This window comes from Malus domestica, chromosome 05 (assembly GCF_042453785.1).
Source record: "Malus domestica chromosome 05, GDT2T_hap1".
NCBI lineage: Eukaryota > Viridiplantae > Streptophyta > Magnoliopsida > Rosales > Rosaceae > Malus > Malus domestica.
This window is the reverse complement of record NC_091665.1, coordinates 40,658,279-40,679,720: the sequence shown is the minus strand read 5'-3', so window position 1 is coordinate 40,679,720 and position 21,442 is coordinate 40,658,279. Positions and strand designations below refer to the sequence as shown.

Genomic DNA, 21,442 nt, shown 5'->3' with positions numbered 1-21,442 from the left:
AAGTTCTATCGATTTTAAATCTTAGATACCAAAATAAAGAATTATGTCTATCTCAAACCCAAATTATCCATGTGGCACTAAATTATTCATAATTCGTCCCCATTGCATGAAAATGATAGGTAACAAATGTGAATTGCCTAAAGATGATTATTAAAGTTGCCATACCATATGTGGTAACATAATTCATTTCTTGCCCAATCACACCGTTTTCTTTTATTGAATTATATTTGTATAAGTATTAAACTATGATTTGTATATGAGTAGAAATGATTAGTTACATGTAAGAAGTCAAACGTCTCTGTTTGACTACAAACATACGGAATGTATACGAAGAAGTTTTTTAATTTTCTGGAAAGATCGAGTTGACAAATATAAAAACTTCTGACCAGAAACCACACATAAAGAATTTGAACTTTCGAATAATAATATAAAGATAGAAAGTAGCATCGTGAGAGTGGACAACTTGAACACAAACATAATCTTCCTAGCAAAAAGAAAAATACAAACAATAAACTAATCCTAATTAACGTGCATGCGTCATTGCAAATGATGTTGTGACAGCAATATTTAGCTTTTGAAAATTTAATGTAATTAAATCCATATATTAGGGACCACTCACACATCATCACCACACAAAATTTTTGTTTATTAAAATTTTCAAATTTTAATTTTCAGTTTTTTCAATCAATTGGAACAGCACAACCAACCATTAAAACTGCAGCTGGGTTGCAGTATTTATAAAATTGAATTGCGATTAGTAAAAATAAAAAGTAAAAACGAAATGTTTATCAAACAATTTCTTACTTAGTTTGCGAAGTTTAGGCAGGCTGGCCGGTTGAGAAACCCGTTAAAGAGAGATGACTTTTTTCTGGTGAACCAATAGGCAAACACTGGATCCAAACCAGTGAAATCACATTGTTATGTCGCAAATCATATACTGCTATATATTGTCATGCCGCAGACCGTAAAGCACAAGGCACGCATGCATACAGATCCTTGACAGCACCAGGTAACTTTGCAGAAACCCTAACCCTAACCCTAAAAAGGAACAAGTTTGACCAACACAAACACAGCAGCAAGCAAACGATTCGTTCCGCTTTCCTCGTCTTGTCTCACACTTTTAAAAGCAATCTGTCCACAAATTCTCTACTGTACTGTAACAGTACTGATGAACTTTTTACCTATTCAAGTCATACTTTGTAGTAAATACATACGACAGGGACTGGCTCCACCATGCATGCAACTTCTTTGATTTGGAATTGGATCCTCTCTTGAGCAGGAAATCAAGATCCTGACCTACTAACACGGATCGTTGGATTTTAATTCAACGGTTACAATTATTATAATTTTTAGAATGATTCCTTATTTGTAGCCGTTTTATCAAAATACAATGGCCCGTGTTATTGGGTCAGGAGGATCCTAATCTCCCGCTCAGGAGAGGATCCAATTCCCTTTGATTTGGGAAAATAATCCTCTTTGTGGGAATCCGGAGATCAAGCAATCACGATATACAAGTGGTTGAATATTTTTTTTTTTTTGTTCTAAATATCCATACACTTATATTATAACACTTGATGTACCTGATTGTATTTTCGACATGGTTGAAATTCTATCCGCCCATTGCATGCATCGATGGCACTTTTATCATCACGTGCTACTTAGACTGTTGTTATGTCATGGTTTAAATATTCAAGATAAACAAGGCTGGCCAATAAAACAATTAAATAACATTAAACGGAAGGATTATCGTCTCGATCATCCACCAAGTATCCACCAAATGGACGTAACAATACACACTTTTTCCAAAGAATCGTAGCCCTCCATCTCAAACATCTGTACACAAATGAGAAACCCACAATTGAACGCACGAAACGACGACGGAAGAGCTCGTTGTTTGACCGGACCCTAGAAACTTCTTGTAAACCTTAAAACGAACAAATTAAATCCGACGCAACCAGGGCATTTTTGACTAATCGCTCATGGCGAAGAGGCGGCGGGGAATCGCGTGCATCTCGGGGACAGGAAAACCATGCAGTCGTCTTTGGGGCAGATAGTCGGGACAAACTCGATGTCATCGCAGCCGTCCGTTCTGTGCCTCCTGAAATCAATCAACGTACAGAACATCGCGATGAAGAGTACAAGGTGGTTCAAGGCGTACCTCTGTCCCACGCACTGGTGGGCCCCGGCCCCGAACGCCAAGTAATTCCTTTTGTAAACCCGGTCCTCCTGCCTCTCGTCCGAAAACCGGTCTGGGTCGAACCGCTCCGGCTCCGTGAAGCCCTGAAAACATGACTCGAAAGCCGAGGGGAACACAATGGTGCCTTTAGGGATCGTATACGTCTCCGTTAACGGAAAGTCAACGGCAGCAATGTGCGGGACCATCGTCGCAGGAGCTCTGTACCTCACTACCTCGCGCGCCACCGCGTGGGTGTACTTCATTTTCGAGAGCATTTCGGCCGTTATCGGAGAGTCACACTCCTGCGACCAAATCCCGGCTACTTCTTGCCGGACCATCTCCAGGACCTCCGGGTGCGAGTCGAGCAGCGTCACCGCCCACAGCAGCGACGACGTCGAAGCGTCCTGAGCCGCGAAGAGGAAGTCGAATAGGTGGCCACCTATCTCGGCCTCGCTGGCGTGAGCCGGAGCCGGTTCGATCGACCCAGATTCACCCGCGGTTCCGTGCATCCAGAAATCGATTAGACAAGTAGGCTCGACGTCGTCGCCTCCATTGTCCATTCTCTTCCTACTCTCTTTGGCGCAATCCGACAGCGTTTCGACCAGTCGGCTCACCGCAAGTCGCGCGTTACGAAAAGAGAAACCGGGGAGGTCGATCGGCAGCTTCATCAGGCCGACGTTGAAGAAATTGTAATCGGACTTGAACCGCTCGCGGGCTGCGGGGTCAAGGTAGGGCCCGACGAAAACTGTCTGGGAGGTCTCGAGGTTCATGTCGCGGACCAGGAACCGCAGCGGGACCGGGTCCTGGCCGGACCGTGATGATATTCGGAGCCAGTTCTTCAGATGTCGGAGGATAATGATCTGCTGGAGCGCAGTGTACGTGGAGAGGGCTTTTGGGGTGAAGTTAGGAGCTATACGACGTCGTAGGTCCTTGTGGGCTTGGCCAGTCATGTAGATGAGGTTGTGTTCCCCGAAGAGTTTTTTGCCGAAGGGGTGGCCCACGAGGGCGAAGGCGTCGGGGCGGACGTTAGCGAAGATTTTGTGGGAGAGGTTGGTGTCGCGGACGAAGAGGATGAAGCGGCCGAAGATGTAGTTGGCGGAGAGGCCGTCGGGGGATGACTTGGCGAGAGATGATTGGATGTCCCAGAAGCGGGTCGGGTTGCGGACTAGGGGGATTGCGTTGCCAAGAAAAGGGAGGACGACGGTGGGGCCCGGGAGGGAGCGTTTTTTGGAGAGGTAGGAGAGTTGTTCGAGGAGGAGGAGGAAGAGGAGGAAGGTGGCGGCGTAGGGGAGGAGCGGGAGGAGTGAAGTCGCCGTCATCGCCGTCGGGAGGGAGTTTATAGTTTGGCTTTTGAGAGTGTGTGGATGGGTATAAATAGTAAGGAAGGGCCAGGGAGTCTAGGAAGAAAAAGTTGGGGTCGGAAGAGATGGCATTTGTTGTTGCAAGTTCTGGGCTTTCTCCAACTGAAAATGTAGTTTGAAGCTGTGGGAGGAGAATATATATACAGTGGCGGAGTGGGGCGGAGGTCCAGCTGGATAGCTGAGGAGCTGACCTAGATAATTCAATTAATTAAAATCTTGTTGTAAAATAAAATATTTTATTGATAATATATAGATCAACCCCTCGTGTTATTTTTTAAAAGCTATTGTAATTTAATTGATTTAAAAAAAAAAATTCGAACTTAAGTACAGAAAATCATGTTGTGAGATAATCAACTTTACAATGATTATATTTGGACTAAACTCATATACTACAGAGTTCCAATTAAACTTTCATGTTTAAACGTATTAAAAAAATAAAAAAATTAGTCGTCTATAAGATGAGAAATCAAGCGAACAACTATAATATAGTGGATGGTTGAATGATTTAGTGGAAATTAAAATTAAGAAAGTGACTATTGGCAATAATAGTAGAAGGGACAAATTTGATGTAAGGAACAATGACAAGCCCATGCACATGCACATGCACATGCAGTTGCAGTACAACAATGATGTCACATCTCAATCCGCATAGTAAGATATGATTCGCTTTGGGCCACGTTTTTACGGATTTGTTCTTGGCTTCCACCCAAAACACATCTTACTATAGGAATGTGGACATGTACATATAAGGCATATCACCTCCTTTTCCCCAGGTGATGTGGGATTACAAATGACCAATCGTAAATCTAGAAAATATTATGGGGGTCAATAAGAATAATATGAGCAATCCGCAAATTTTTTTGGACGAAATAAACACGCAAGTCGGTATTTTATCGAGTCTTGGTAGGTCTGAGGTCATTTGATAAGTCATATTGCATGTATGTCGATAGATGCCAATAGCTTTCGAACACACATGTCGATTAATGTCAATAGTTTTTAAGTGAGCACGTCGACATATGCCAAGTGAGCCTATTGAAAAAGGGATGCGGCTACCATCAACTCTGCCCAATGCCCATAGAAGCAATTCTTCGAGCAATTGGAGTCCAACTTTTAAAGACATCTCAGATTTAAAATGATAGCACCTACCTTTTTCATATAGAATTTCTAAGCTTGGGAGGGGAGCTAGCTGACCTATCTTGCCCCAAGGCGGATCCGCACGCCTTTGACGATAATAGGCCCACACACATGCTAATTTAATGTATGAAGAATAATTCTTAACATACATTATAGAGTGTGCCCAACAAAAATGTATGTGGAAAGTTATGAAGAAAAAAAAAGTGTCACAAATTCGCCTTATGTGTATATATGACACACCCCGACCGAGATCAAGGCATGTTGGCCGTCACGTGAGAGTGATGTAGCCATGTGCACAGTGCAGAAGCAAAAATGATAGGAAATATACAAATAATTAAAAACCGAATTACTAGAGTGCACTACTAAACCGGAAGTGATAGGAGTTAGTTACAAAAGTAAATACTCCTAATTAGAGCATAAAAGTCTAGGTGTAGTCCAGTAGGACAAGTACTAGTTATACAGTACTAGGAATGTCCTACTATTATTTAGATAGGTCAGAACTGCCGACGTCCTCAAGCCACCAACAACAAGCTTACTTAAAACCTGGAGGGGCGCAAAATAGAAAACGTGAGTAGGCAAAAACATATGTTTTACAAAATCATTTCATTTATCAACATATATAACCCCCTGCTGTAAAACATGTATAATTTTTCCCAGAATCAAGATATAAGCATATACATAAATATATATATATATATATATATATATATATATATATGAAATCATATCAATTCAATTCATGCTTCACATAATCATATTCATATGTATGCCATGACAAGATATAATAGAGTAAGCAATTCAGGTAAGAATAATTTCATAGAAATATAACATGTTGGCCGGAACCCCTGTGGTAATTTGTACGGCTGAATTCATACCTCAAAATCAATCTAGTCGGAGTCACTATAATGACCTATACGACAATATACTGCACAAGAGTCGGAACCAAACAAAAAGGTATGTACAACAATAATGGGTGTAATACATGCTTAATACTACTCTTACATAATAGCTGGGCGATAAATCGCTAGTCACCTACGAGTCGGAACCATGAATAAGGTCTGTACGAAAGACTGTGCACCTAAAATGGATCCAATATGAGCATATGGTGCGGGAAGTGACATAATAAACAAGCATGTGCCGTAACTCTGGCTAAATCACAATCACCCTAAGTGCAGTCTTATGAGCTCAACATTATTCAATCACATATCACATCATCGATAATTCACATAACCAAACATAACTTACCTGAGCTTACCTGAGCATCCACAACACCACATTTATATATAATGCATCACATACCAAAACATATACGAAATATAAATCCATATGTATGGCATTTAAGGCATAAATTCATTTAAACGCACATTTCTGGGAAAATATCAAGTATATAAATATATACTGAAAATCAAAAGCCTACTCACTGGTATGTCGAAGGGTCGTAGCCCCCGAGTCGTCCTTGGATACGCTCGTCCTCGAGATAAGTCTCATCTATATGCGAATTAACTATAAAAATGTTATTTTAGAGCATATAGACAAAACTAGCTAATAACTTCTCATACATAGTTCAAAGTGGGTATATGAATATACCACAGTGACCTACACAACCTCAGGGTCATCCCCAAATTTTTAGATTAATTTTTGGACCCCTCACGCGCCGCCATGCGCCAGCAAGACGCGCGGCTACGCGCAGGGAATCCTGACGGATTCTCTAACTGCCGTTAGGAATATTCTCTGGAATATTCCGTTAAAACCCAACGATAACCGTTAATCCTAACTGACGGCGTCAGAATATTCTGTCAGGATTGACGAAAAATTCTGTCGTCTTCTTCCTAAATCCCCGGCAACCGTCACCGTTGCCGGAAACTGAGGATTTTGAAAAACCTTGTTTTCTCACTCATTTCTTTACCATTTTTCATGAAATTTGAACCATTGGAAAGCTAACAATATGTAGAATCACGTTATACAAGTTTCAAGGCCTAAAATCTACTAGGTTTTCCCCGAGAAAGCTCGATAGTTCGGCTTACCTAGATATATGTCGATCTTAGCCCTCCGACATCCAAATCCTTCCAACGAAGTACCCCAAGACTCGTGAGGACCTCCTTAAGCCTCCTATTTCCTTAGAATTCTCTGAAACACAAGGTTTTACGTGTGCATGAATAGTGCATAAAATCGGGGTTAGGTTTTCTCAGGTTTAACACGGTTTTAAGTCTTAAGAATGGTATAGACGTACTCAGGGACTTGCAAGGAAAAAGAATCTCACCTTTAGAACGTCGATCTGTGCTCGAAGGTGAGCTTTGTTGCTTGTTGAGTGTGGTGTATGTGTGGTCCACATGGGTCACCAATCCCAAAACCACAAAATAACCTCTAAGTCTCATAATAAGTCACACACACACACACTACAATCTCAACGTCTAAGGATAAAACCGTCCTTTCACGTCATCGAGAAATAAATAATACACGTCTCCGGGACGGGCTACGACAATCTTCCCACCTTATAAAATTTCGTCATCGAAATTACATACAACCACTACATCCACTAATAATCATAAAATAAGCATGGATACATCTCTCTCATCCGATCATCTGTCTCCCAAGTAGCTTCTTCCACTAAATGATTTCTCCATAAAACTTTCACTAAGTGCACGGTCATATTCCTTAGTTCCTTATCCTTCCAATCCAAAAGAGTCACAGGTGTTTCATCATAAGTCAAATCCGGATTAATTTCCAAAGGTTGAGAAGGAATCACATGTGAAGGATCTGAAACATAATGTTGAAGCATCGAAACATGAAATATATCGTGCACCTTGGACAACTCTGGAGGCAACTCAAGCCTGTAAGCAACCTCACCAACTCGCTCGGTGATCATATATGGTCCAATGTACCTAGGACTCAACTTCCCTTTCTTTCCAAATCGTACAACACCTTTCCAAAGTGATAGCTTCAGAAATACCCAATCACCTTCATTATACTTCCGATCAGTGGCATACTTGTCTGCTAAGCTCTTTTGTCGATCTTGGGCCGTTTTCAGGTTAGACTTAATTACCTAAACATTTTGAGTAGTCACATCCACAATCTCAGGGCCCACTAAAACTCTTTCACCAACCTCTGACCAACATAGAGGCGTACGACAAGATTTCCCATATAGTGCCTCAAATGGTGCCATACCAATACTCGAATGATAACTGTTGTTGTAGGCGAACTCCATCAAATCCAAACAATCATGCCAACTATCTCCAAACTGCAGCACTGAAGATCTCAACATATCCTCTAATGTCTGAATAGTCCTCTCAGATTGTCCATCTGTCTGAGGGTGATATGCCGTACTATAAAGTAATCTCATACCAAGAGTTTTTTGGAATGCTATCTAGAACTTGGAAGTGAATCTAGGATCCCGATCTGAGATAATATTAACTGGCACACCATGGTACTTCACAATTTGTGATATAAATAACTTAGCTAATCGGCTTAACGAATACTTCTCCCTCACTGGAATAAAATGTGCTGACTTAGTAAGCCGATCAACCACCACCCAAATGTCGTCACAACCATTATGTGTACGAGGAAGCTTGTACACAAAATCCATAGTAATATTTTTCCATTTCCACTGCAAAACAGGAAATGGCTGCATCAACCCAAACGACTTCTTCCTTTCAGCTTTAACCTGTTGGCAAATGGCACACCTACTCACATATTCGGCAATTTCTCTTTTCATACTCGGCCAATAATAAAATGGTCTAATGGTATGATACATCTTAGTGCCTTATGGATGCATCGCTTATGCTGAATTATGTGCTTCATCCAAAATTTCTTTCTTTAACTCTGCATTATTTGGCACATACATTCTGCTTTCCTGCATAAGCATACCATCAATTTCTCGAATCCTGAAATCTTTCTTTTTGCCTTGATTTCTTGCTTGAATTATTTCCTGTGTCTCATCATCATCCATCTGAGCCTCGAGCACATGATCAATTAAAATTGGCCTAACTTGAAAATTAGCAAGCAAGGCTTCTTCTCGATCTTCCACTCCTAACTCCACTCTAGTGGACCTCAAATTTGCTAGAAGAGGAACATGACAATCATAGATGACATTAAGTCTGGCTGAAGTTTTCCTACTAAGTACATCCGCCACTGCATTTGCACGACCAAGATGATACTCAATCATGCAATCATAGTCACTAAGTAACTCAATCCACCTCCGCTGTCGAAGATTAAGATCTCTCTGAGTAAACAGATACTAAAGACTCTTATGATCTATGAAGATCTTACATTTCTCACCATAAAGATAATGTCTCTAAATCTTCAAAGCAAAGATGATAGCCGCTAACTCCAAATCATGCGTAGGGTAATTCTTCTCATGAGGTTTCAACTGTCTCGAAGCATAAGCAATCACCTTACCATGTTGCATCAATACACAACCCAAACTATTCAGAGAAGCATCACTATAAACCTCATAATTACCGCTATCATCTGGAAGTGCTAGAACAGGTGCATGAGTGAGATAGCACGTCAACTGCTGAAAACTTTGCTCACATTTGTTATCCCACTTAAACTTAACATCCTTTCGAGTCAACCTCGTCAATGGCAAAGCAATCACTAAAAAATCCTTAACGAACCGTCTATAATAGCCCGTTAGGCCAAGAAAACTCTGTACCTCGGTGACAGTTCGAGGTTGCTCCCAATTCTCTACAGCTGCCACCTTCTGAGAATCCACTTGAATGCCTTGAGTAGAAATGACATGTCCCAAAAATGCCACTTGATTCAACCAAAATTCACATTTGCTAAACTTAGCATATAGCTGGTATTCCCTCAAACTGCTCAACACCAATTTCAAATGTCTAACATGCTCAACCTTAGACTTAGAGTATACCAGAATATCGTTAACGAAGACAATAACAAACCTGTCCAAATATGGCTGGAATACTCGATTCATCAAATCCATAAAAGTTGTTGGTGCATTAGTTAACCCGAATGACATCACAAGAAACTCATAATGACCATATCGAATCCTGAATGCAGTTTTAGGGACATCTTCATTTTTAATCTTCAACTGGTAGTAACCCTACCTCAAGTCAATCTTAGAAAATACATAGGCACCTCTGAGTTGATCGAATAAATCATCTATACGAGGCAATGGATAACGGTTCTTAATGGTTACCCGATTCAATTGCCTGTAATCAATGCACAACCTCAAAGTTCCATCTTTCTTCCTCACAAATAAAACTGGAGCTCTCAAAGGTGAAGTACTAGGCTGAATAAAACCTTTATCCACTAACTCTTGCAACTGGACTTTCAATTCCTTTAATTCAGCAGGAGCCATTCTATAAGGAGTCAAGGATATAGGATTCGTACCTGGAAGTAGATCAATAACAAACTCCACCTCTCCATTTGGCAGCAATCCAGGCAAATCCTCAGGAAATACATCCGGAAAATATCTGACCACACGAACATCCTCCACACTACTAAGAGCATCATCATTCAACACTACATGAGCTAAATATCCCTGACAACCTTTCGACAACAATCTCTTTGCTTTCATGGAAGAAATAACACCATGCCTCACCCCACTAGGCTCTCTTACAAATGTAACTTCAGGTAATCCAGGACAATGAAATGTGACTATCTTTCAGTAACAATCTATCTTGGCACGATTATAGTGCAACCAATCAGTGCCCAAAATCACATCAAAATCCATAATATCCAACGACATAAGATTAGCCGGCATAATAATCTCCTCTACTATCACTGGACATCCTGGATATACCCGATCCACAAAACATATATCCCCTCTAGGCATAGAAAACTCTAAATCATATCCTAGAGGTGTAGGATGTGGTTGCGTCACTTGAGCAAATGTATGAGAAATAACAGAATGTGTAGCACCACAATCAATCAATACTCTAGAAAAATGACCAAGAATATTTAACGTACCCATGATTAAATCCGGATTGTTCAGGGCATCTTGCAGTGACATGTTAGGGATACGCCCCTGATTCTGCTGCCATCCATCGTGACCTCTGTTGGCATGAGCACCACGTCCCTGTCTCTGCTGACCAGACTGCCCCGGAGATCCTGCACTACTAGCAGCAATATCTCCCTGCTGGGGTTGTCCCCTTTGGTACCACTAAGATCCATCGGCTGAATGTGGCTGATAAGACATAGATCCTCCCTGATAATGAGGGTACCCACTCTGATACTGAGGATCCTGAGAGTACTGATATTGTCATAAGGTGTAAGGAGCGGTGTCGCCCTGATAATGGTAGGCACCTCCTCGTCCTGTCTGAGTATAACCACCAGATTCTGAAGCTTGCTGGGTCGGTGCAGATGGTAGGAATGAAGGCTATTAGGGTCTCTGTTGACTCTGAGGGCATTGAGCAGCCCTATGACCCATCTGTCCACAAGTAAAACATCCATTGTTGCCTCTCATACACTTCCCAAAATGCCTAATATTACACATGCGGCATAAAGGAGCAACGGAACCACCTGGACCACTGAAATCTCTCTACCTCTGGAACCTAGGGCCTCCAGTAAATCTACCACCTCTCATCTGCATATTAGTACTCAATCATCTGCTAGAAGAGCTGGAACTACCACCACTACTCTTAAAGTTCTGGGTCTTGCAAGGTCCCTGAAATGCTTGCCCTCTTCCTTTATCATCTCGCCTCTAGTTCCCATTTTTTCCTTCCTCATCCTCACTTTCACTGGGCATGTTCTCTGAGTCCTCGATCCGCAATAGAGCCTCATAAAACTCTTGGTAAGTGGCACAGTGAGTCGATGTCGCTATGGAACGCCATTTCTTCTTAGTACCCAATCTGAAGCTACAAAGCATCTCAACCGGATTAGCAGCAACCTCAGGAGCATATCTCGACAAATCAGTAAACATCTTGTAATACTCATTAGCTGACATTTTTCCTTGTTTCAAATGAGTGAACTCTTGTTTCTTACGATCAATGTACTCAGGAGGAATGAACCTTTTTCCTAAACAACTTTTTAAGTACTCCCCAGTCTGCAATCTCCGCTGGGGTCAACTGGTAAGAACCCTGTCTCCACCAGGATGCAGGCTGCTCCAAAAAAAATCAGGTAGTCATCTCGACCTACCTATCAAAAGGAAAGTTCCACTGACTCTGCATCACAAGAAAGGTCTTCTCAATATGATTAAGCCATTTTTCTGCCCCCTCATGTCCTTCATTTCCAATGAAGTGATTTAGTTTCAAGTTGTACACAGTTTCAAAAGGCGTCATCTGGGGATGACGGAATGCAGTCTGAAGGGCAGTAACTATAGTTTCCCCTAATTGAGTAATATCAGGGAAACTAGGCTCAGCTGAGTGACGAGGCTCTCTACGAGGCGGCATAGTTCTGACATAAGACATTACAAGGATCTAAATATTCAAGAATTATACAGGACTGTTAAACCTAGGCTCTGATACCAAACTGACACACCTCGATCGAGATCAAGACATGTTGGCCGTCACGTGAGAGTGACGTAGCCATGTGCACAGTGCGGAAGCAAAAATGATAGGAAATAAACGAATAACTAAAAACTGAATTACTAGAGTGCACTACTAAACCGGAAGGGATAGGAGTTAGTTACAAAAGTAAATACTCCTAATCAGAGCATAAAAGTCTAGGTGCAGTCCAGTAGGACAAGTACTAGTTATACAGTACCAGGAATGTCCTACTATTATTTAGATAGGTCAGAACTGCCGACGTCCTCAAGCCACCAATAGCAAGCTTACTTAAAACCTGGAGGGGCGCAAAACAGAAAACGTGAGTGGGCAAAAACAAATGTTTTACAAAATTATTTCATTTATCAACATATCTAACCCCTCGCTGTAAAACATGTATAATTTTTCCCAGAATCAAGGTAAAAGCATATACATAAATATATATGAAATCATATCAATTCAATTCATGCTTCACATAATCATATTCATATGTATGCCATGCCAAGATATAACTGAGTAAGCAATTTAGGTAAGAATAATTTCATAGAAATATAACATGTTAGCCTGAACCCCTGTGGTAATCTGTACGGCTGAATTCATAGCTCAAAATCAATCTAGCCGGAGTCACTATAATGACCTATACGACAATATACTGCACAAGAGTTTGAACCAAACAAAAAGGTTTGTACAACAATAATGGGTCTAATACAATCATGCTCAATACTACTCTCACATAATAGCTGGACGATAAATCGCTAGTCACCTACGAGTCGGAACCATGAATAAGGTTTGTACGACAAGACTGTGTACCTAAAATGGATCCATTATGAGCATATGGTGCCAGAGGTGACATAATAAACAGGCATGTGCCGTAACTCTGGCTAAATCACAATCACCCTCAATGCAGTCTTATGAGCTCAACATTATTTAATCACATATCACATCATCGATAATTCACATAACCAAACATAACTTACCTGAGCTTACCTGAGCATCCACAACACCACATTTATATATAATGCATCACATACCAAAACATATACGAAATATAAATTCATATGTATGGCATTTAAGGCGTACATTCATTTAAACGCATATTTCTGGGAAAATATCAAGTATATAAATATATACTGAAAACCAAAAGCCCAGTCACTGGTATGTCGAAGGGTCGTAGCCCCCGAGTCACCCTTGGATATGCTTGTCCTCGGGATAAGTCTCACCTATATACGAGTTAACTATAAAAACGTTATTTTAGAGCATATAGACAAAACTAGCTAATAACTTCTCATACATAGTTCAAAATGGGTATATGAATATACCACAGTGACTTACACAATCTCAGGGTCATCCCCTCAATTTTTAGATTAATTTTTGGACCCCTCACGTGCTGGCGAATGCACTGCATGACGCGCGGCCACGCGCAGGGAATCTTGACAGATTCTCTAACCGCCGTTAGGAATATTCCCTATAATATTCCGTTAACACCCAACAGTAACCGTTAATCCTAACTGACGGTGTCAGAATATTCCGTCAGGATTGATGGAATATTCCGTTGTCTTATTCCTAAATCCCCAACGACCGTCGCCGTCGCTGGAAATTGGGGATTTCGAAAAACCTTGTTTTCTCACTCATTTCTTCACCATTTGTCATGAAATTTGAAGCATTGGAAAGCTAACAACATGTATAATCACGTTATACAAGTTTCAATGCCTAAAATCTACTAGGTTTTCCCCGAGAAAGCTCGATAGTTCGGCTTACCTAGATATACGTCGATCTTAGCCCTCTGACATCCAAATCATTCCAACAAAGTACCCCGAGACTCATGAGGACCTCCTTAAGCCTCCTATGTCCTTAGAATTTCCTGAAACACAAAGTTTTACGTGTGCATGAACAGTGCACGAAATCGAGGTTAGGTTTTCTCGGGTTTAACACGGTTTTAAGTCTTAAGAATGGTATAGACGTACTCAGGGACTTGCAAGGAACAAGAATCTCACCTTTAGAACGTCAATCCGTGCTTGAAGGTGAGCTTTGTTGCTTGTCCGTACGTAAGGGAAAGAGAAAGAGTCTGAGAGATGAGAGGGTACGGAAGAGAAGAGAGGGAGTGAGTGTTTGTGTGTGTGTGTGTAGGGATGGGCAACGGTTATGGCGGGTGGGTAACCACAATTATTTACCCATAACCGTTTATATTTATACCTGCATAACCGTTTACCCGTTGGATAATTACTTAAATGGTTATACCCATAACCATAACCGTTTATAAACGGTTATCCATACCCATAACCATTTACCCATTTAACCATAACCATAATCATTTACCCGTTTACCCGTTTTTTCACCCGTTTATCCTTTTTTTACCCATTTACCTTTTTTTTTCGCCCGTCTACATTATTTTTTTTAACAATTTGAAAATTACAAAAGAAAAATTTGTCATAATTTTCATTTTCTGACAATTAAACACCGTTATAAGTACATTTTAGCATACATTTCCCTATTTTAATCATTTAAGTCCTCATTTAATTCCAATAATTGAAATAATAGTTTACGAACAATATTTTTCTATATAGCAACCAATCAGTTTTTTTTATTCTATATAGCAACCAATAAATTATGGAAGTTCAGGAACCTGAGAAAATTGAGCCTAAAGGAAGTGTAAAAGTAGAGCTTTCTTATTTCTGAATTCCCGAATGATTTTTAAAGCAACAGACCCTTTAGCAACAACTCATAAATCTGTGTTTCTGATAACAAAAAACAACCATACGAAACCAACCAAATTTCATCTAATTCATCACAAAATTGAGTCGAAGTCGAGAGGGACGGAGAGAGAGAGGGACGGAGTTGTAACTTATTCTCTGAGGGTTTTTAATTTTTTTTTTAATTTTACATATATTAAATTAAATGGGTAAATGGATACCCGTTATAACCGCGAATATTACCCATAACCGATGGATACCCGTTATAACTGCGGATAATACCCATAACCACCCATTTAAATTTCATGGATAAACGGTTATACCCATAACCGTTTATTTGTCTAAACGGTTACCCATAACCATAACCGTCAACTTTAAATGGGCGGGTAACTGCGGTTACCCATACCCATGAGTATTTTGCCCATCCCTATGTGTGTGGTCTATGTGGGTCACCAATCCCAAAACCACAAAATAACCTCTAAGTCTCATAATAAGTCACACACACACACTACAATCTCAACGTCTAAGGATAAAACCGTCCTTTCATGTCCTCGAGAAATAAATAATACACGTCTTTGGGACGGGTTGTGACAATATATGTCCAATACATATGTCCAAGCTTACACTGGATGCATGGGGCATACTTATTAATTCATAGGGCGGAAGGCGATGACAGATTTTGTCAAGTACTGTTTATATTTATCAATTACTTATTAATTATGTATGTTCATCGTACATCGTACGGTCTGTTTTAGTCAAGTACTGTTTATGTTTATTTTTGAATAAAAATATTTAAAATGATTTATGACCGCACGATGTACAATGAACGGACACGCTTCATGGATCCCCTGGATCCTCACGAAAAGGATCCAAACTCATGGCAGGGGTTGCAATGTGAGCTTATTTATTGTAGAACAAATCGAACGAAGGAGGTTAAAAGCCAAATTCATGAGAGAATTTTCAGTGTGTTAACGCTGAATGGTACACCACATGTACTTAGATACTTTTAAAAAATTAACAACTTAAAAAATGAAAAAATTTCACCACTTATATAATAATATGTAGTGTGACACTCATGTTCCGAGCACAATACAACATTTCTCAAAATCCATAAGATTTCTCAAAATTTCTCAAATTTCACCCAAAATCAAAAGATACTTTATTTTATTTTCTTGCAATTTTCGTGCAAGTAAGGTTCTATAATTTCCGTGCAATTGCACTCAAATAAAACCAACAATTCACATAAAAATAAGAATTAAGTACCTAAAACAGCTCAACCATTTAGTATCATTTTAAGTTGGTAAATGTCGCATCCATTAAGTCTCAATTAATTTTTCAATTGAATGTACATGTGGCAATAGTGGATCGCACTTTTTAGCTTGCATGGACACAATTAATAATAAAAATAACTTCCAAAAAAGACATGAAGATGAAAAATTAAAAATAAATAAACAAATTCACATTGAAAAACAAAAACGGGGACATATCAAGTCCCCGCCACCTCCAAGCTCAACCTACGACCATCGAAGCCTTACCCCCAACCTTTATATTCAAAACCCACCAACTGGGTATATCATGGTTAACATTGATATTAGTTGCCTCAAAATCTAAATTTCAACATGCATTATATGTTATGGAACCTAGTGATCAAATGGGTATTGAATTGAATCGAAAATGGACCCAAATTGAAAACACATCAGGAGAGCAATTTCCTAACAAAGAAAAGGGTTAAGAATTCATATAGGTTTTCAATGAGTTTGTTTATACTCATGTAATTTCCTCATTTGTTGATTTTCAGCTCGTAAAACTTCTAGTTATTTTTTGTAGGCAGTGAAGATGGACTAGAATTGACTGAGCCTAAATCGTTTGACCTAACAAGCCAAGTCCGATCAAATTTTTTGGTTTATCAAACCAAATCGAAACCGATCCAATTTTTCAATTTATCAAACAAAACCGATACCAATCCAAATTTTCGCACAAGAGTCATATAGAAGTAGACCTTTACGTGCCCGAATTATTAATCGTATGCCATCATTCATATTCTTAATTACTTAATAAATGTAGCCCATGGAAAATTATAGAACCTTACTTGCACGAAAATAAAATGAGCTTGGTTCTATAATATGCAATTTCAGTGCAAGGAGGGAGAAAATCATCTAAATACCATAAAGGGGGTACCAATGCAGAGGGAGATTGTGGAGCCAAAAATATTCACTAGGCGACACGTGGACTTTTGGACAAAAGAGGACAAAAATACCCTTGAGGCATACCGGGATTCCTACGCGCAAGCAGCAGGAAATTATCTTTCAATCAAGTCAAAAGTGCCCAAAAAAGGTAACAATTAAAAACCTCTTTCATCAAATCCTTTCTATAAGGTATTTCCCAAAACCTAGTATTTTCTATTTCATTATTTAGCTAATCAATTAGCTAAATAATATATACCTACCATATCTCCTAAAATCATCCTTAATAGTCAATAAAATCACCCAAATTGATAGTCAAAGCCGGCCACCACCATTCCCATCCTCACCTTTCCCATTTTCCTTATTAAAATAGTCTTTCATTTTTATAACCACCCATTTATTCTTTTCATATTTAATTAGCCAATAACATGAAATTGAACCCCACAAAAAACCTTTAGTGGCTGGTTACTTTTATTCAAAATTGGGCAAGGCCTAACACTATAAATAGGCACTTATTCTCACCAAAAAATCAATTCCAACACTTTGGCAAAAATCCCAAAATTCTCTAAACACACTCTCTCTAAATTCTAACTTTGGCATCCGAGGTTCTTCGGCCAAAGCCCCCCATTCATCGTGGGCGCGTGAGGCTCTTGGCCTTAACCTAAGGTGTTAATTGTTTTGTAGGTGCAAAATTGTCCAAGATCAAGGAGGAAGAAATTTGCATCCACAAATTGGTGCTTTCATTGAGAGTTGAAATTCATACTCGTAGAAGACTCTCACACAAAAGGTTTTTTCTTTATTTTCTAGTCCATTTGAATATTTTTCATACGTTCTTATTATTAGAATTTTTTACTTGCAAAGGTTCTTTGATAAAACGTATAAGCAAAATATAATGGCTAGAAATTTAGAAAATTCCACAAGTGAAAATTCTAATGTTCAATAAATGAGATTGCGGAGATCCGTGAGGCTAAATGCGACAATAAGTGGAACAGCGCCACCACCACGAGTTTCCACCACGGGAACCACCACGGTGGCTACCTCGGTAGCCACCCGTGGCGAGGTCCGCGGTGCCTTCACCAGGGCCCGAACTGTGCCATCCAAGGCTCACGGCACCAAGGCCACAGCCCAAGCCGTGCCATCCAAGCTTGCATGCGTCCGAGCCCAAGCCTCGCATTTGCATGCATCACATACTAAGCAGCCTGCTCCCTCCAAGCAACCTGCTCTAGTGGCCCAGCCTGCTCCCGCCAAGCAACCTGCTCTCGCGGCCCAGCCTGCTCCTGCCAAGCAGCCAGCTTTCGTGACCCAGCCTGCTCCCGACGAGCAGCCCACTACCGTGGTCCAGCCTGCTTCCATCGAGCAGCCCACTCCCGTGGCCCAGTCTGCTCCTGCTAAGCAGCCTGCTCTCGTGACCCAGCCTACTCCCGACGAGCAGCCCACTCCCGTGGTCCAGCCTGCTTTCGTCGAGCAGCCCACTCCCGTGGCCCAGCCTGCTCCCGTCGAGCAGCCCACTCTCACGGCCCAACCTACTCTTGCCGAACAGCCTACTCTCATGACCCAGCCTGCTCCCGATGAGCAGCCCACTTCTGTGGTCCAGCCAGCTCCAGTCTAGCAGCCCACTCTCACGGCCCAGCCTGCTTCCGTTGCTTTCCAAGCAGCCCAAGTCGGCCTAAGACTATTTCAACCATTCGGACCTACCATCGAGCCGGGGGTATTCTCACCACATTTTTTGTGGATTTGACATTTCCCAACTCAAATCTCGCGCCCGGAGTCTACCACCCTTCCACTGCCCAAGGAGGCGCATTCCTTCCAAGCTCTTCCAATCCAAATGGCGAACAACACTTGTCTCGACAAGTCATAGAGTTGACGAGCGCCCTTGCACAACAGACAACCTTGGTGAATCAACTTTTGCAACGCATTGGGATCCAACGTGCCCCGGACGAGGTATCCCGAAGTAGGACAAGGGCAGACAGACCTTTCCAGCAGCGTCCCGGCAAGCAGCCACTCGACCAGCCACAAGCCGAACGTTTAGGCAGTGTACATTCCCGTCTTAGTGCGCGGAGGAGCATGCACTCTCGACTAGGCCCACGGATGATCATACATTCACGGTTGGGGTCATACTCAGATAGTCAATATAAGCAACCTTCCGGACAAAGTGTCCATTCGCGGCTAAGCCCACAAGGAGCATCCTCCACCTCACATCAGAGTAGGTAACACGACGGACGGAGAGAAGCAGTCACTCAATCCCGCTCAAGTTCAACCAGCAGCCTGCGAAGAACTCGCTCGCCAGCTAAGAACGCACCACATGCACTGCATCCGCGGCATAAACGAGCTAAACACATGGAAGAGCAGCCTAGACCAGCAAGTCATGGCTGGGGGCAGCCGAGAGCTCAGCTACCCCAACAAAGGCAAATTCAGGAAGAAGTAGAGAGACTCTTGACCAAGCGATTGCATGATTTCCAACGCAACGAGGTCACCGACGAGGCACTTCGACGGAACATGACCAACATAAGCAGGTCACCCTTCACGGACGAGATCGAGCAGGCAGAGCCTCCACGAGAGTTCAGCATGCCACATTTCACATCTTTCAAAGGGGATGAAGACCCGGAGAGACACATAAAGCGCTACCGAAGCGCAATGATCCTTTATCGAAACAACGATGATCTCATGTGCAAGATATTCGCCACTACTCTACAAGGCGAGGCGCAAGATTGGTTCTACACCCTGCCGCCACAATCCATCCAGAATTTCTACGAACTTTCTTTGGTTTTCACCAAAGAATATTCATCATATCGCTCGATCAAAAAGAATTCTGACCATTTGTTCGACGTCAAGAAGAACCCAAAGGAGTCGCTTCGCAACTATGTGAGAAGATTCAAAGTAGAGAAGGCAAAAATAGTCGGATGCAACGACTCGATAGCTAGAGCAACCTTCCAAAAAGGACTTCCAGCAGACCACCCGCTATTCGGAAAATTGATCATGAAAGAAGATTTAACTCTGGCAGACTCTTTTGCTTTGGCAGAGAAGCATGCACTTTGGGATGAGGCTCGCCAATGCACATTCAAGGATTTGAAGAAGTACTCGACATCACCTCCCTAGAAGCAGCGGAGGACTTATTCGCATGTTTGACGGTATCTAAAGTAGCAATAAGCTCTACCATCATACGAGAAGAGCTGGGGGCCCGACTACCTATATTCCACAGTTTAAAAGCTTTCCTCGATGCTATCAGTTGTATTCCACAGTTTAAAAGCTATCATTGATGTTATCAGAAATTCAACATCTAATCTTGGCGATAGTTGTTGTAACCTAAAAGCTCAAGTTTTACCTTCAAACGCACGCAGTCATCATCATGATGCACCATTCTGCCGAATCCAAACGTACGACGATAAAGGAGTAGACTTTAGCGGATGCAAAGTTTTCTAACGAACATAACAACTCAGCCTAAAAGACACACCAATGGCAGAAGAACATTGGAAGGAACACTCAGAAGCAAATTTTGTCCTCGTCGTCCCAGAAGATTCTACATAAGAGCAACATGTACCAACAGTTGAGCATTACCTCCTACCGCGCCTTCACGTCTAGCCTTGACAACGTAACAGAGTAGCCCAATGATGCCCCGAAAGCAGTCGAGCACACTTTAGCTGCACCTATTCCCTCAATGCAGATTTCTGGCATTTGCATGTCAACAGCGCATCCAACTACAAAGGCTCGCGAGCAGCCGTGGTTGGTGGCAACCGACTACTTCACCAAATAGGTGGAAGCAGAGCCCATGACGACCACGATTCAGACGGACATAGAGCGCTTCATATGGAGGAACATCATTTACCGATTTGGCATCCCTTAATCCATCGTCACCAACAACGGCCTGCAATTCGTGGGCAAAGATTTGGCGAAGTTCTTCAAAAAATATGGCATCAAGCAGCATATGTCCATGCCGAGATATCCTCAAGGCAATAAGCAGGCCGAAACATCCAAAAAGATGGATCTCATCTGGGAAGGTCCGTACAAGCTCAGCAGAATAGGCGGCAAGAGTAATTATAGCCCCACTAGCATGGAACAATAAAAAGATCGAAAAGTAGTGGAGCGCCTACAATCTGAAGAAGTACCATGTGTGACCTCCCACTACATCAAAGCCCGAAGACTCAAGAAGCTCGACGGGCACCACCTTACAAGTCGAGGACTATCTAGTTGTTATGCAGTTCTTACCTTACAGCTAAGTTCTCGTTCGTTTCACTCGTTTTTCAATGAGGAATTCACAAGTAATCACAACTTGGCTCGACTGCATGCTTACAACAACTGATCACTCCGGCACTTCAAAAGAAGACTGCGCCCTTCTTAGGGACCAATCTCAGCAGCCTCCCCAGAAGCAGGCTTAGTGGATTTCTCACAGCTGCCTACACGAGCAGTCTCCTCATTCCCAGCAAGCGAATCAGTCTCAGCAGCATAAGGAATGGGCATT

The 21,442-nt window shown here is 41.6% G+C and overlaps 1 protein-coding gene across 1 annotated transcript; it reads right to left on the bottom strand.

Annotated features, from left to right (window-relative positions):
* Positions 1-1,705: 1,705 nt before the first annotated feature.
* LOC103434989 (cytochrome P450 710A11-like) lies at positions 1,706-3,677 on the bottom strand. The gene has a single exon (XM_008373373.4). The coding sequence runs from the start codon at positions 3,493-3,495 to the stop codon at positions 1,978-1,980; it is 1,518 nt and encodes a 505-aa protein (XP_008371595.2). The 5' UTR covers positions 3,496-3,677; the 3' UTR covers positions 1,706-1,977.
* Between the last annotated feature and the right edge of the window lie 17,765 nt (positions 3,678-21,442).

Bases quoted from the DNA above. Each gene is read 5' to 3' on its own strand.
- LOC103434989 (XM_008373373.4), bottom strand. From the start codon at position 3,495: ATGACGGCGACTTCACTCCTCCCGCTCCTCCCCTACGCCGCCACCTTC.